We start from the raw sequence: 13,514 nt of genomic DNA, 5'->3' as shown, positions 1-13,514 counted from the left end.
CATAGCAAGACCCCTTTGATTGTCATCTGCAGCACCCTTACCGCACAGTGGTATGTCACTGATATTCTGTGCCCCATTTTGTTGCCTTTTGTGGCAAGTCATCCTGGGCTTACATTTCAGCAAGATCATGCTCGCCAAACCCTACTTTAACCGGAAAGGTTACCAGGTCTCTCTCCAGTTGAGGACATTTGGAGCATTATGGGAAGGCCTTCCAACCAGCTTGGGATTTTGATGATCTAGTGCACCAGTTGGACAGAATTTGGCATGATATCCCTCAGGAGGACATCCAACAACTCTATCAATCAATGCCAAACCAAATAACTACTTGCATAAGGGCAGAGGTGGACCAACACACTGTTGACCTGCTCAATTTGTGAAGTTCTTTCTCTCGAATAAATCATCAATTTTTTATGTTATCATCTGGCAGAAAAGGTTCATACTGTACCATACTGTAGGTTCATACTGTAGCTTCCCCACTAGCCACATGTCACGTGGATCCAGTAATGGCTATACCAACTGTACACTCTGCCCATATAGTGTATTCTTAACAATTAAAATCAACACCTCTAGAATTACCTTTTGTACGCAGTCGACACAGCTGGTCAAAGTCTTTCTGAATTATTTAATTTTATACGAAATTATGCTAAGCACATCAGTTAATCAACAATTATTTGAAGCTTTACAGTAATAATTGACAATTTCAGTCAAAGTCTATCAATCATATTATATTTTTTCCTTTATATTCACCACTGAACACCTATGGGCTTCGGGATTATTTTTAGATGCTTAGGTCTACTTCATGTAATACCAACAATTCCAATTAGAGCCCATTAATAATTACATATCTTATGAGTCAGGAACTGGCAACAACCTTGCCGCAGTGGATACACTGGTTCCCGTGAGATCACCGAAGTTAAGTGCTGTTGGGCGTGGTCGGCACTTGGATGGATGACCGTTCAGGCCGTCATGTGCTGTTGCCATTTTTCGGCGTGCACTCAGCCTCGTGATGCCAATTGAGGAGTTACTCGACCGAATAGTAGCGGCTTCGGTCAAGAATACCATCATAACAACTGGGAGAGCGGTGTGCTGACCCCACGCCCCTCCTATCCACATCCTCCACTGAGGATGACAAACCGGTCGGATGGTCCCGGTAGGCCATTCGTGGCCTGAAGATAGAGTAATAGATGCGTGTCTCTTAACTATCTCATACATAATTTATATTACATTATAATCGGACACTAGAATAGGTAATAGGATAAAGTCTTAGTATAATACCTCTTCGTATTTGTTCTTCAAGGCATGAGAACTGATGCTATCACTGTTACACAATATTAGCATCATTAATCTCTCTTCTTTTTACTTGTCCAGTTGTGTTATAGTCTCTCCCATGGGTAACGCAAAGCCCTTCATTATCTTTTCAATATCCCTTGTTAGTCCTGTTTGGTAGAGGTTCCACACACTTGAGCAATATTCTAGGATATGTCACACAAGTGATTTGTGTGCAGTCTCAATTGTAGACTGATTGCATCTCTCTAGTATTCTGCCAATTTATCAGTCTGCCAACTGCTTTTTCTATGACAGAGACTGTCTGATCATTCTATTTCATACCCCTACACATCGTTACACGCATGTATTTGTATGAATCAAATGATTACAAATGCAGCTCATTGATATCATAGTCATAGGATACTAAGCTTCTTTTTTCCATTTGGGCAGTGCACAATTTTACATTGCTCAACATTTAAAGCAAGTTGCGCCTCTTTGAAATCTATCAAGAGCTGTCTAAATATTTGGACAGCTTTTTTCAGATAGTATTTGATAATAGATAACTGCATCATCCGCAAAAAGGCTGAGCTTACTATTAATATTGTCTGCAAGATCATTGATACAGAACTTGAACAGGGTTGCTCAGAACACCCTTGCCTGGGACACACATGAATTTATGTCAATGGCTCTCCATCCAAGATACCATGCTCCATTCTTTCTACCAAAAAATTCTCAGCCCAGTCATAAATTTTGCTTGATACCCCATACCCTTGTAACTTTGATAATAAGCATAGATATGGTACTGATTCAAATAATTTTCGGAAATCGAGGGATACAGCATCGACCTGTCTGCCTTGATCCATAGCTTTCAATATGTCGTGTGAGACTTGTAGAAGTTGGGTTTCAGATGACTTATGTTTTCGGTATCTTGCTGATTGGCTTGGAGGAGGTTATTCTGTTACAGATATTTTGTTATGTTTGAACTCAGAGTATACTTCAAGATTCTACAACAAATGGATGTCAAGGCCTCTGAGAGGACATCAAACCCTAATTTTCTTTCCATTCTGTGAAGATGGGTTGCAAGCAGTGGTACACATATTGGAGGTGATAGCTTCTTTACCCCATAGCTTACAGTTTGGATAACATATCGGTTCAGTGTCCAACATTGAACTGGTAAGCAGTTTTCTGTACTGTGGCAAGTGTGTCTGCTGTTACAATTTGTGATAGTTGATGGCACCCCTGTCACAATATCCTGCTACCTACAGCAATTGACATGGAGGTGTTGGTTTATTCCTAAATTGACTCAAAAATGGAGTATTTTATATGTTGGGCATGTGCAACATGGGCATGATCAGATCCAGTTCACCACCAGCAATGGTGGGTGAAGCTTTGAAAACGGCAGCCACTCGTTCTGACGAAATGTCAGTAAAATCATTAGACAAACGTCGACCGAAGAACCCGAGACAAAAGCCAACAGACTGTTTGTCAACAAGTGGCCACAAAAGCCTTAAAAATTTTGTATGATCAGATTTGTTGATGTTGCTTGTCATGCCCATACTGTGGTCGACAGTCATGCAGGTGACCAGCAAAAGGTCTGACAACCCCTGTCGTGACAAAGTGAACTATTCCATTTGATATGTTGACAGAACTTTTTTCTCCAACACAACAGCTATTTCTCAAAGAGTTGTTCATTAGTGTATTATCCCTCCCTCATCTATATACCTAATTTCCACCAGTTTAAAATAAGCTAAGCATTGAATAAAGTATCTATGTTTAGTATTGAGTTTTTGGAGGAAAATCAGTTGTAAGATTATCTGAATAAAGAACTTGTGGTAACTGAATGTTGAGCAATAAAGCTGTTTACATTCACTAATATTGAAGGAGTGTTAGTGATTTTTTTTGTAATGAAAACTGCAGCACTTTTTGATAGGACATTCTGTTTCTAATAAGATTGTTTGGTGTATTAAATCACCCTCATTGTGATATTCCGTACATATAATACAGTGTGTTTTGTACTATTGAGGATGCTTACTTGACAGCTCTTTGAAAGTTTCAGGTTGTGGAATTCAGTTACAGTAAATGCACTACATTGTTCATTCAGTCACCATCCATAATGACAACTGCACATTCAGCCATTCTGCCAAGTAGTGATGTAACAATTTCTCTGTTGTTACTTTTACAAAGTGGCACTTGAAGTTCATGCAATCAGTTTCTTTCTGATAGTAGTTGTTTTGTGTGCTCTTTCATTCATAGAGTGAAGACACACTAATTGCACAAGGCAGTCATTGTAGATATGCAAAAGACTGACTGACATTCACTGTCATAAGGTAAAAATGTTAACTCAAGATAGGGATGTGTGTGTGAAATAGACTTAGCACTCAACACAGAGGTTTAGCACTCAACACACGGAGGAGGCACTGAACAGTGGACAGAGGTTTAGATCCTTCTTGTTCCTTTTTTGTGTCTTGCTAGTGGTAAATTTGTTTTTGCACTGATGCTAGTAGTAATGTATTTGTACTTACTTTGTAGAGGAATTTCTGTCATAAATATTTCATATGTGATTGCAGCACACATTATTAAAAATGCTTACATAAAACTTGTCAGAGATATTGGTAACTGTGGTGTAAGTGAGAGGTACTAAAACAGAGGAGAAAAAAGAATGCGTTCTCTTGCGGTTGAACTTAAAACACATTACCTTGTCAGTAGGCAAGATGAACAGGATATATCAACACATTTTTCTTTTACCATTTAATATTTCCTATTGCTATTTCCTTCCAGTGATAGAGATATGTTTACTGTTACTGTGTCAGTGATTCAATAGTAAGCACCTCTTCTGTGTCTCACATACCATCAATCTCTGTATTTGACTTTTGATTTTTGCTTTAGGAAATATTTCTTTATGTATTGCACAAGTCTAGATTAGCTCTTCATTTTTCTTTTCTCATTTCAGGTCCCCCAAAACACGAATGTACCAAAATCTCCATGGTCTGCCATGCTTAAGTAATAATGAGTGGCTTCTGCACAAATCAAGACAGTATCGTCAAGTTTCTCATTCTGGAATGGAGAGCACAGTAATTTGAAGATATATATTGTAATTTATTTTATTACCACTTGCAGCTTTGAACACAATGACAGCATATGACTTTATATGGCTTCATAATGTTTGGCAGCTTATTTGACTTTTGTAACTTCTGTCAAAGTGTAGAGATCCTCAGGACAGTGAGATGCAAAAATACATGCTAGGAAACCCCCCAGCAAAGCTGTCACATTAGGCCTTGTATTGCTGAGATTTGAAAAAGCTGCATCCCAAAGGTCATAACACCTGAAGGTTAGCTGAAGCTGTTGGTCACAATTACTTGAGAAACACAGAATAATAAAAACGTAATGACAGTTGTATCACACAATGTGGTAGTGACATAATGGTAAATCCAAGTTCAGAATGCACAAATAAGGGCTTTCTCTTTGGGGGTTACACTGTGTTCCTAAAGTAGACTTGAAAATAGATTTGGAAATTAATCATGTTCTTTCAGGATTAATACAGTAAGTTTCCCATTAATACAACTATTCATCGAATTTTGCGATGGAACTCTACTACTAAGGCCGAATCTTTTACTGAAGTAGTAGTGCATTGTATTCAAAATTCTCTCTTGGCTCTCGAATAATATCAACATTATTCCTGATGCTACACATTATTAATATCCTGTCATTATGTTACATGCTGGTAATTCATAGACAGTTTGAACATACTGATCTGCTCCTATTACTGGGCTTATGTAACATGAATTGAACCAGTTGACATTCTCTCTAATCATATTTAAAACAATTGCACCAATTTTGTATGTAAATGATGTACACGTTCCTGCGTATTATTCTGAGGTAACTGTTTCTTCCCCTTATAAACTAGTTTTGTAAAATGTTTGTCTTGCTGTACATTTCAACCTTTATGTATTAGGCATATCCTGAACTTTGTGCTTCCTGTCAGAAGGGCAAGTAACTTTTATGTAATGTAAATATTTTTCTCATACTCACTGTAAACAAGTTTATACTATGACACATTTTGACGTGGTCATTCATCAAGTAACTTTATTCACTATTGCACACTGCCTCATCAATACTGCTTTAAGAATGTAACTTTTGTGTTTATAATGTTTTTATTTTTCATTTTATACTGGAAATATAAAAGTATTGTAGAATGTAAGGAGATATTTGCTTCAGCTTTAACATTACTTTAATTAAATTTTAAGACTTTAATTATATTTTAAGTTTTGTGAAAATATTTTAGACCTCTTGTTTGTATTTAGTCAGCAGTATGTTATTTTAAATAATTGCTAAGTGATGTACAAGTTTATCATAGATGAATATTTAAAAAAAAATCTGTTGGGTCTTAAACAGATAATAAGAGTTGTCTTGCTTCAGTTTAGTCATAAAAGAATTTCATTTATAGATGCAGATTCCAGCAGATACAAGTCACCCTTTCTAGGAACTGTTCTTTGCTTAGTCAAGAAAACAAATTTAGAAAAATATAATTTTGTACTATAAAGTTAACTATGTTAGTTAGCTTAACATTTCCTAAATATTTATGATGGTATAACCTTTGTTCTCTTATAACTTTATCAATTATTCCAACATTTTGTCAGTGTAATGCCTTTTGACTCAATTTTTAGTGTTGTGTACAGAAATTTTTTACCTTTAAATGTCGGACCATTTTCAGTAGCTCTGTGTGTGTGTGTGTGTGTGTGTGTGTGTGTGTGTGTGTGTGTGTGTGTGTGTGTGCGCGAGTGAATGCACACTTACATTTTCTTTACTGCTTTTATTATTTATGAACTGTATTTTGCTACATCCAGCTGCCTTAACTGTACCGGCTTCTCTTTTTCATTTGATAATCAAGCAGGTGGTAAAGTTGTTGTGTCAGGGGTTTTATAGAATTGTGAAGAGAAAAACAAGGTGATGATTTGAATGTTATTAGAAATTCCACATACAGATTGTGCTCATTGCTCAACAGGTCCTCTCATTCCTTCCTTTTCTGCAAATAAGTAATGTAATTTTTCATTATCATGCACAAATATCCAGACTTAGTATACCACAGAGCTCTGTAGTTCTCATTTTTTAAATAGTTGTTGGCTGTAACTAACAGTCAAGACCTTGTTAGTATTTAGAAAATACAAAGTTTACAAGTTACTCCAATGCAATAGGTGGAGTGAGCCTTGGCTGGTGCATGTATGAATCTGTATTTGATATTTATATGTGATGCATTGTAAACAGTCTGGAATCTCAGAATTTAGTGAATTCCTGCAAACAATAGATGTGGCATTTCTACAGTAAGTTACATCTGGTCTCCTCAGGTATCTGAAAATTATATCTATTAGTTTGAGCAAGTTGTTATTTATTCAGTAAGTACATTACGTATCATAATAGAGGTAAGTACTTCAGGAACATGAAAAATACACATCAACCTATCACCAAATCAGACAAAGTAGGGACACAAAAACAGTTAAGGACAATAAAATTCCCTATGTTCTATATAAACTGTTTCACTACCAGCATTTGTAACAAGGTAAATTTCATAAGAACATTTCAGGACGATCTTCATCGTATATGTACGGTATAGCAAATAAATGCACCGGAAGATCAGGTAGCTACTGTTCAATAATTATGAGCAACAGTCCAACTATAAATCATTGGACTGTGACAAATGGAACTTTGTCAGTCAGTGAGTCTTGCATGCAATTTGAATCCCTCTCATACAATCAGTAAATATACAGAATGAAACTTGCACAAAATAGAGAAGAACAAAACTTTGCTAATCAGTTTAAAATGTGGTAGCTTACTAAGAACCAGACACAGGGTAAGGTTTGGACAGAGGGGATGGGGGGCAGACTCCATTGCCTGCTGAGACTTTTAGGATTGCTACCTACCATGTAAAAGATACGTCAAGTTGCAGACAGGCACAATTAAATGATGCTTACATAAAGCTTTTGGCCACAGCCTTCATCAGTAAATGAGAGACATACACCATTGGCACACACTAGCAAGCATATCTCGTGCACAAATGACCGCCAACTCAGTCTTTTGTTGTCTTGCAGAATAGGCAACAACTATCCAAGAACGACCAGACTGTTGTCTTTTCCTTGCAGCTTCGCCTGTGCGTGCATTCAAGACATATTGATGAACACACGTCCTCCTCCTCTCCCTCTCTGTGTCCACCTCTTCCTGCCTCTGTTTGTCCATAATTATTTTGTTTCTAAAATATACAGTAATGATGAATTTGTGATGATAGATTTGTGTAGTATGTTTTGTATTGATTTTTGTGTTTACCAACAGTTCAGTTTTCTATGGCCTTCAGTACTGATCTTCAGCAGTGTAGTGGGATACTCATTCTCTGAAGCCAGTTGTGTAAATATTTTATCTTTCAGTGGAGAAAAAACTGTATTCAATGAAGACGTACAAGCAACAAAACTGATCACTGAAAATTTTCATTTCATACAATATGTCCAAGAGTAGTAAATATAATTCTGTAACTGAAACAGTTGTATGAAAAAAACTCAACCATTCACTACATAGCTGAACACTGTACCACGCACTCGTGTGTGTGAGAACATAATGTTAACTGTGGGAATATGTTTGCAATGGTAAAAAATTATGAACAATAGTTACAGTAATCGAAATGTGTTTAGTGCCAAACTGCTAGTCAGCACTACCTCTGTAAGATGAGTGTTTCAGCTACAGAATTAAATTATCCCTGTTTTACACAATTGTCAACAAAGGAATTCGCAGTGCTACAAATTATTGCTTTCCATGATGTAACCATGTGATTATAAAGTTTGATCTATCACTTAAGTGCAGAAGACAAGAATCCAGTTTGTTAAAACATGAATGTTCAAGAAACAGAGCATTATTTGAAATCTCATTAACAGTTACTATTAAAATCACATTTTTAATTATAAAACAGTGAGAAGTCCAGTTTGGAGTATCATCAGTTATGAAAAGCATAGACTGCTACACACTGTAAAGATGACACATTGAGCTGCAGACAAGCACAGTGGAAAGTCTGTTACAGACACAGACTGAGCTTTTGGCCAAAGCATTCAGAAAAGAATGAGAAACTCACATTCACACAAACAGGCGCACCTCATACAAACATGACCACTATCTCCGCTGCTTTGACCACACTACAGCTGTTGCATTGAACGAAAGCAGTTAAGGGGGAGGGGTAGCAGGGTATAGGTAGGGGGTGAGAAGGTGTTGTTTGGCAGAGCATGCAGACGCTAGAAAGCAGCAGGAAAAGTGTGGGAGGTGCAAGCATTGGGAGCTTGTAGGTGGAGGGGGGGGGGGGGGGGGGGGCGGGGGGGGGGGAAGACTGGTGGGAGCATTGGCAGAGAGAAGCACACAGTGAGATTGGGGGATGTGAATTGGGAGAAGGTGATTGGACAGAGGGGATGGAAATTGCTGGATGGTAGGCGTGGTGACAATAGTTTATCGTAGTTGAGGCCAGGATAATTTCGGGGGCAGGTACTGTGTTGTAAGGATAAATTCCATCTGCACAGTTCAGAAAAGATGGTGGTGGATAGGAGGATGCAAATGGTTCAAGGTGTCAAGCAGCCATTGAAATCAAGCGGTGTCAAACAGGCACATTATGTTCAGCTGCAGTTGTGTCTCAGGATGTTCCACTGTGGTCTTAGGCACAATTTGGAGGCAACAACCATTGTCCATCAGTATGAATAACACTGCCAAACTGTGGCCAAGAGCAAGTGGCACAACATGCAGCTGAACATAGCATGCTTGATTTCAAAGCTGCTTGACAACCTGGGCCATCTGGATCCTCCTCTCCACCACCAGGTTTTCTGAAGTGCACACATGGGAATTATCCTTAGAAACACATTCACAGCTCTCGAAGTTATCATGGACTTCAACCTACTGATAACATACGCTCCCCAACCCCTCCACCCAACAGTTTCTTCCCCCTTTGTCCTATCACCTCCAAGCAACTCGTATTCCCCTTCATTGCACGCTATTGCCAGTTCCCCCAGTCTTCTCTTACCGCTTTCTAGACCATGCGTGCTCCGCAGATAACACTCTTTTCTCCTTCCACCCGTACCCTGCTATCCCTCCTCCCTTTCCTGCCCCACTCAAGACTGCTGCTTTCATTCAACACAACAGTTGCAGTTGGGCCAGAGTGATTGGAAATAGTGGTCATGTGTGTGTTAGATGTGCCTGCTTGTGTTTTCCTTTCATTTCTGAACAAGGCTCTGGAGGATGCTCAGTGTGTAACAGTCTTTTTTTTCTTATTCCTGTCTGCAACTCAATGTTTCATGTTTGTGGCAAATCGCAATCTGGACTTTGTTGATATTTTTAGTTGTGGTTGAACTCACTTTGTTTACCATCAGTTAATTACATACAGGTAATTGTTAAGGGTCTGGTAAGATATTAAATGCCCACAACCAGCATGTTTGCAATACCTCTCTCTCACCCCCCCCCCCCCCCCCCCCCCCCCCCCCCCCGCCCCCTTTTCCTTTCCTCCACTCCCCTTCCATACGCCAGGGAAACTACTCTCCGAAGAATGATATATATTCGTTAGTGAGAAGGGAAATAATTTCAACAAACATAAAGGGGGTTATGTATGAAACGGGACTCTTCGTATTCTAGATTTTATTTATTCATTTGGCACAGCCTAGACAGAGGATAAGCTAAAACGAATATTGATTTAGTTCCTGAGGGTTGCTTTCAGTCTGCAAAGAATAGTTTTATTACTCATGAGTAGTCGGTCTCTATAGCTTAGTTCATTGATAATTTTTACCTACCTGTCTCAGTTGTTTGAAATGTGTAGTTGTGAAGTCTCACGTCCGTTACTGTAAAGTGTCAGTTTTATTTAATTCATTTTAATATTAAGTAATGTTTCTCATAAGTTTTATAGAAATGTTCCTGTAGAAGAAAGGGTATTTTGAAGTTCCATGACAGACTTGTATTTTAGAGTTTCAATGTACATTCTGTAATTACTTTCAGCAAAGCTATGCATATAAGCCATAAAATATTTTATACTAAATCAGTTACTATATATTGTCTGTATTCTTCTCTGACTCGCATTTAATAAGTATTTAATGTTATTTACTGTTGTGAAAAAAAAATAATGCTCTTAACTGCCCCTTCATGCTTAATATTTTAATTTATAGACAAAGTGAATGCACCGATTAGAGCTCTTATAGTAACTTTTTATAGATATTTTGTATTTCACATGAGCTTGACAATATGTACTTTCATTATACAGCATCATTGCACAGTTTTTAACATGTATGCAAAGGTAAATTAGGATGCATATTAAAAATAATACTGGATACAAATAAAAATAACCAATCAGATGAAATTCTACTTAAAAACTCGTATTTAGGAGACAGTAATACTTAATTTCTGCTGCAAGTGAATTTGTGCTCCAAGTGAATGATAGAGATTATTGCCTGCAATGTAAACATAGTTTTTATGACTATTACACAGTGTTATTCACCATTTTCATCCACTCAATAAAACAACAGTTAAAGTTAAAACCTAAAATATGTTGTTTAACATAAAGGAAAATGTGATAACGGTGCTTGAAAAATTTTCCTTTTGTTACATCAAATAGTTCTATTTCTGGTGGTTAATTTTTTTGCAATTTTAATCATGATGTAAATATTTAATATTGAATCAAACTGGGCTTTGAATTTAAAGAACTCGAAAGGGCTGCCTGACTGTGTTGATATTTCCAATGAAATAATATTTTTTTAATAAAACTTTCTTTCTGATATGGTTGTGAATAAGGATAAAGAGGTTGTGCCATAATCAAATGGATGTGCTATGCTGAGTTGTTTCCAGTTGTGGCACCGTATTTTTATATTTGTTTTATACATAAAAAAGAAAATACTTAATTTTTCTGGAGCAACCACACAAAATTCTTGATTCATGGCAATATTCCCATGTTGTAATAAATGCAATTGGCAGATGAAAAACCTTATATTTTGTGCTTCTCAATTTTGGTTGTGTATTGACAGTTGTTATTTGAACTCACAATATAATTGTTGCTTAATTGTATTTCAGTAACAGTGACATTTATTGTACATATGAATATCATGTTTTGAATATCAGTATATTAAAAAAATATTTTAGTGAATTTGTGTTGATTTTTATCTGTTTCCTTCGAGTTACTCACGTGATGAGAAACTCCAATTGCACTTACATTTAATTTGCACAATGTACCTGTAATGTTATTTGTTTCGTTTTCCCCCTGACATTGGTTCAATTTTGTAGTGTAGATTGCTTATCTCTTCCATCCTCTGTATTTTGTGATTTTTTAAAAAAGTAAAATGAAAATCAGGCATATGAATTTCCACAAAGTCATTAACATATATTGCCTCCCATATCTGTAGTGTCTCAAATCAAAATGGCACAATATTAAGCTGAACATTGTTTTGCAATGTAAAGTAGTAATGAACCATCTAATGAAGAAAAGATTGCACTAATGTAGGTAACAGTAGTGAGTAGAGACTGTAACAGACAACTGTGTTTGAGGAGTTTGATGGACGAGAGGCGTAAGTGCTGATTCGATTCCTCCTTGTTTGATTTACCCGTCTTGAAAATTTCACCTCAATATCTTTCATGAACCATGGACCTTGCCGTTGGTGGGGAGGCTTGTGTGCCTCAACGATACAGATAGCCATGCCGTAGGTGCAACCACAACGGAGGGGTATCTGTTGAGAGGCCAGACAAATGTGTGGTTCCTGAAGAGGGGCAGCAGCCTTTTCAGTAGTTGCAGGGGTAACAGTCTGGATGATTGACTGATCTGGCCTTGTAACACTAACCAAAATGGTTTTGCTGTTCTGGTACGGCGAACGGCTGAAAGCAACGAGAAACTACAGCCTTTATTTTTCCCGAGGGCATGCAGCTTTACTGTATGGTTAAATAATAAGGGCATCCTCTTGGGTAAAATATTCCGGAGGTAAAATAGTCCCCCATTCGGATCTCCGGGCAGGGACTACGCAGGAGGACGTTGTTATCAGGAGAAAGAAAACTGGCGTTCTATGGATCGGAGTGTGGAATGTCAGATCCCTTAATCGGGCAGGTAGGTTAGAAAATTTAAAAAGGGAAATGGATCGGTTAAAGTTAGATATAGTGGGAATTAGTGAAGTTCGGTGGCAGGAGGAACAAGACTTTTGGTCAGGTGAATACAGAGTTATAAATACAAAATCAAATAGGGGTAATGCAGGAGTAGGTTTAATAATGAATAAAAAAATAGAAGTATGGGTAAGCATAGTGAACGCGTTATTATGGCCAAGATAGATACGAAGCCCATGCCTACTACAGTAGTAAAAGTTTATATGCCAAGTAGCTCTGCAGATGACGAAGAAATTGATGGAATGTATGATGAGATAAAAGAAATTATTCAGGTAGTGAAGGGAGATGAAAATTTAGTAGTCATGGGTGACTGGAATTCGAGAGTAGGAAAAGGGAGAGAAGGAAACATAGTAGGTGAATACGGATTGGGGGTAAGAAATGAAAGATGAAGCCGTCTGGTAGAATTTTGCACAGAGCATAACTTGATCATAGCTAACACTTGGTTTAAGAATCATAAAAGAAGGTTGTATACATGGAAGAAACCTGGAGATACTAAAATGTATCGGATAGATTGTATAATGGTAAGACAGAGATTTAGGAACCAGGTTTTAAATTGTAAGACATTTCCAGGGGCAGATGTGGACCCTTACCGCAATCTATTGCTTATGAACTGTAGATTAAAACCGAAGAAATTGCAAAAAGGTGGGAATTTAAGGAGATAGGACCAGGATAAACTGAAAGAACCAGAGGTTGTGCAGAGTTTCAAGGAGAGCATAAGGGAACAATTGACAGGAGTGGGGGAAAGAAATACAGTAGAAGAAGAATGGGTAGCTTTGAGGGATGAAATAGTGAAGGCAGCAGAGGATGAAGTAGGTAAAAAGACGAGGGCTAGTAGAAATCCTTGGGTAACAGAATAAATATTGAATTTAATTGATGAAAGGAAAAAATACAAAAATGCAGTAAATGAAGCAGACAAAAAGGAATACAAACATCTCAAAAATGAGATCGACAGGAAGTGCAAAATGGCTAAGCAGGGATGGCTAGAGGACAAATGTGAGGATGTAGAGGCATATCTCACTAGGGGTAAGATAGATACTGCCTACAGGAAAATTAAAGAGACCCTTGGAGAAAAGAGAACCACTTGCTTGAATATCAAGAGCATTGATGGA

The 13,514-nt window shown here is 37.6% G+C and overlaps 1 protein-coding gene across 1 annotated transcript in view; it reads left to right on the top strand.

Annotated features, from left to right (window-relative positions):
• LOC126483776 (solute carrier family 2, facilitated glucose transporter member 10-like) overlaps positions 1 to 5,432 on the top strand; it is a 65,174-nt gene extending 59,742 nt beyond the window's left edge. Inside the window, exon 7 of the mRNA XM_050106932.1 lies at positions 4,217 to 5,432. Coding sequence (XP_049962889.1) covers positions 4,217 to 4,346 — 130 coding nt within the window. The 3' untranslated portion in view covers positions 4,347 to 5,432. The remainder of the gene's footprint in view (positions 1 to 4,216) is intronic.
• The last annotated feature ends 8,082 nt before the right edge of the window (positions 5,433 to 13,514 follow it).

Source organism: Schistocerca serialis, chromosome 6 (genome assembly GCF_023864345.2).
Source record: "Schistocerca serialis cubense isolate TAMUIC-IGC-003099 chromosome 6, iqSchSeri2.2, whole genome shotgun sequence".
Taxonomy (NCBI): domain Eukaryota; kingdom Metazoa; phylum Arthropoda; class Insecta; order Orthoptera; family Acrididae; genus Schistocerca; species Schistocerca serialis.
Note: the sequence above shows the minus strand (reverse complement) of the source record. Positions and strands in the feature narration are given on the sequence as shown.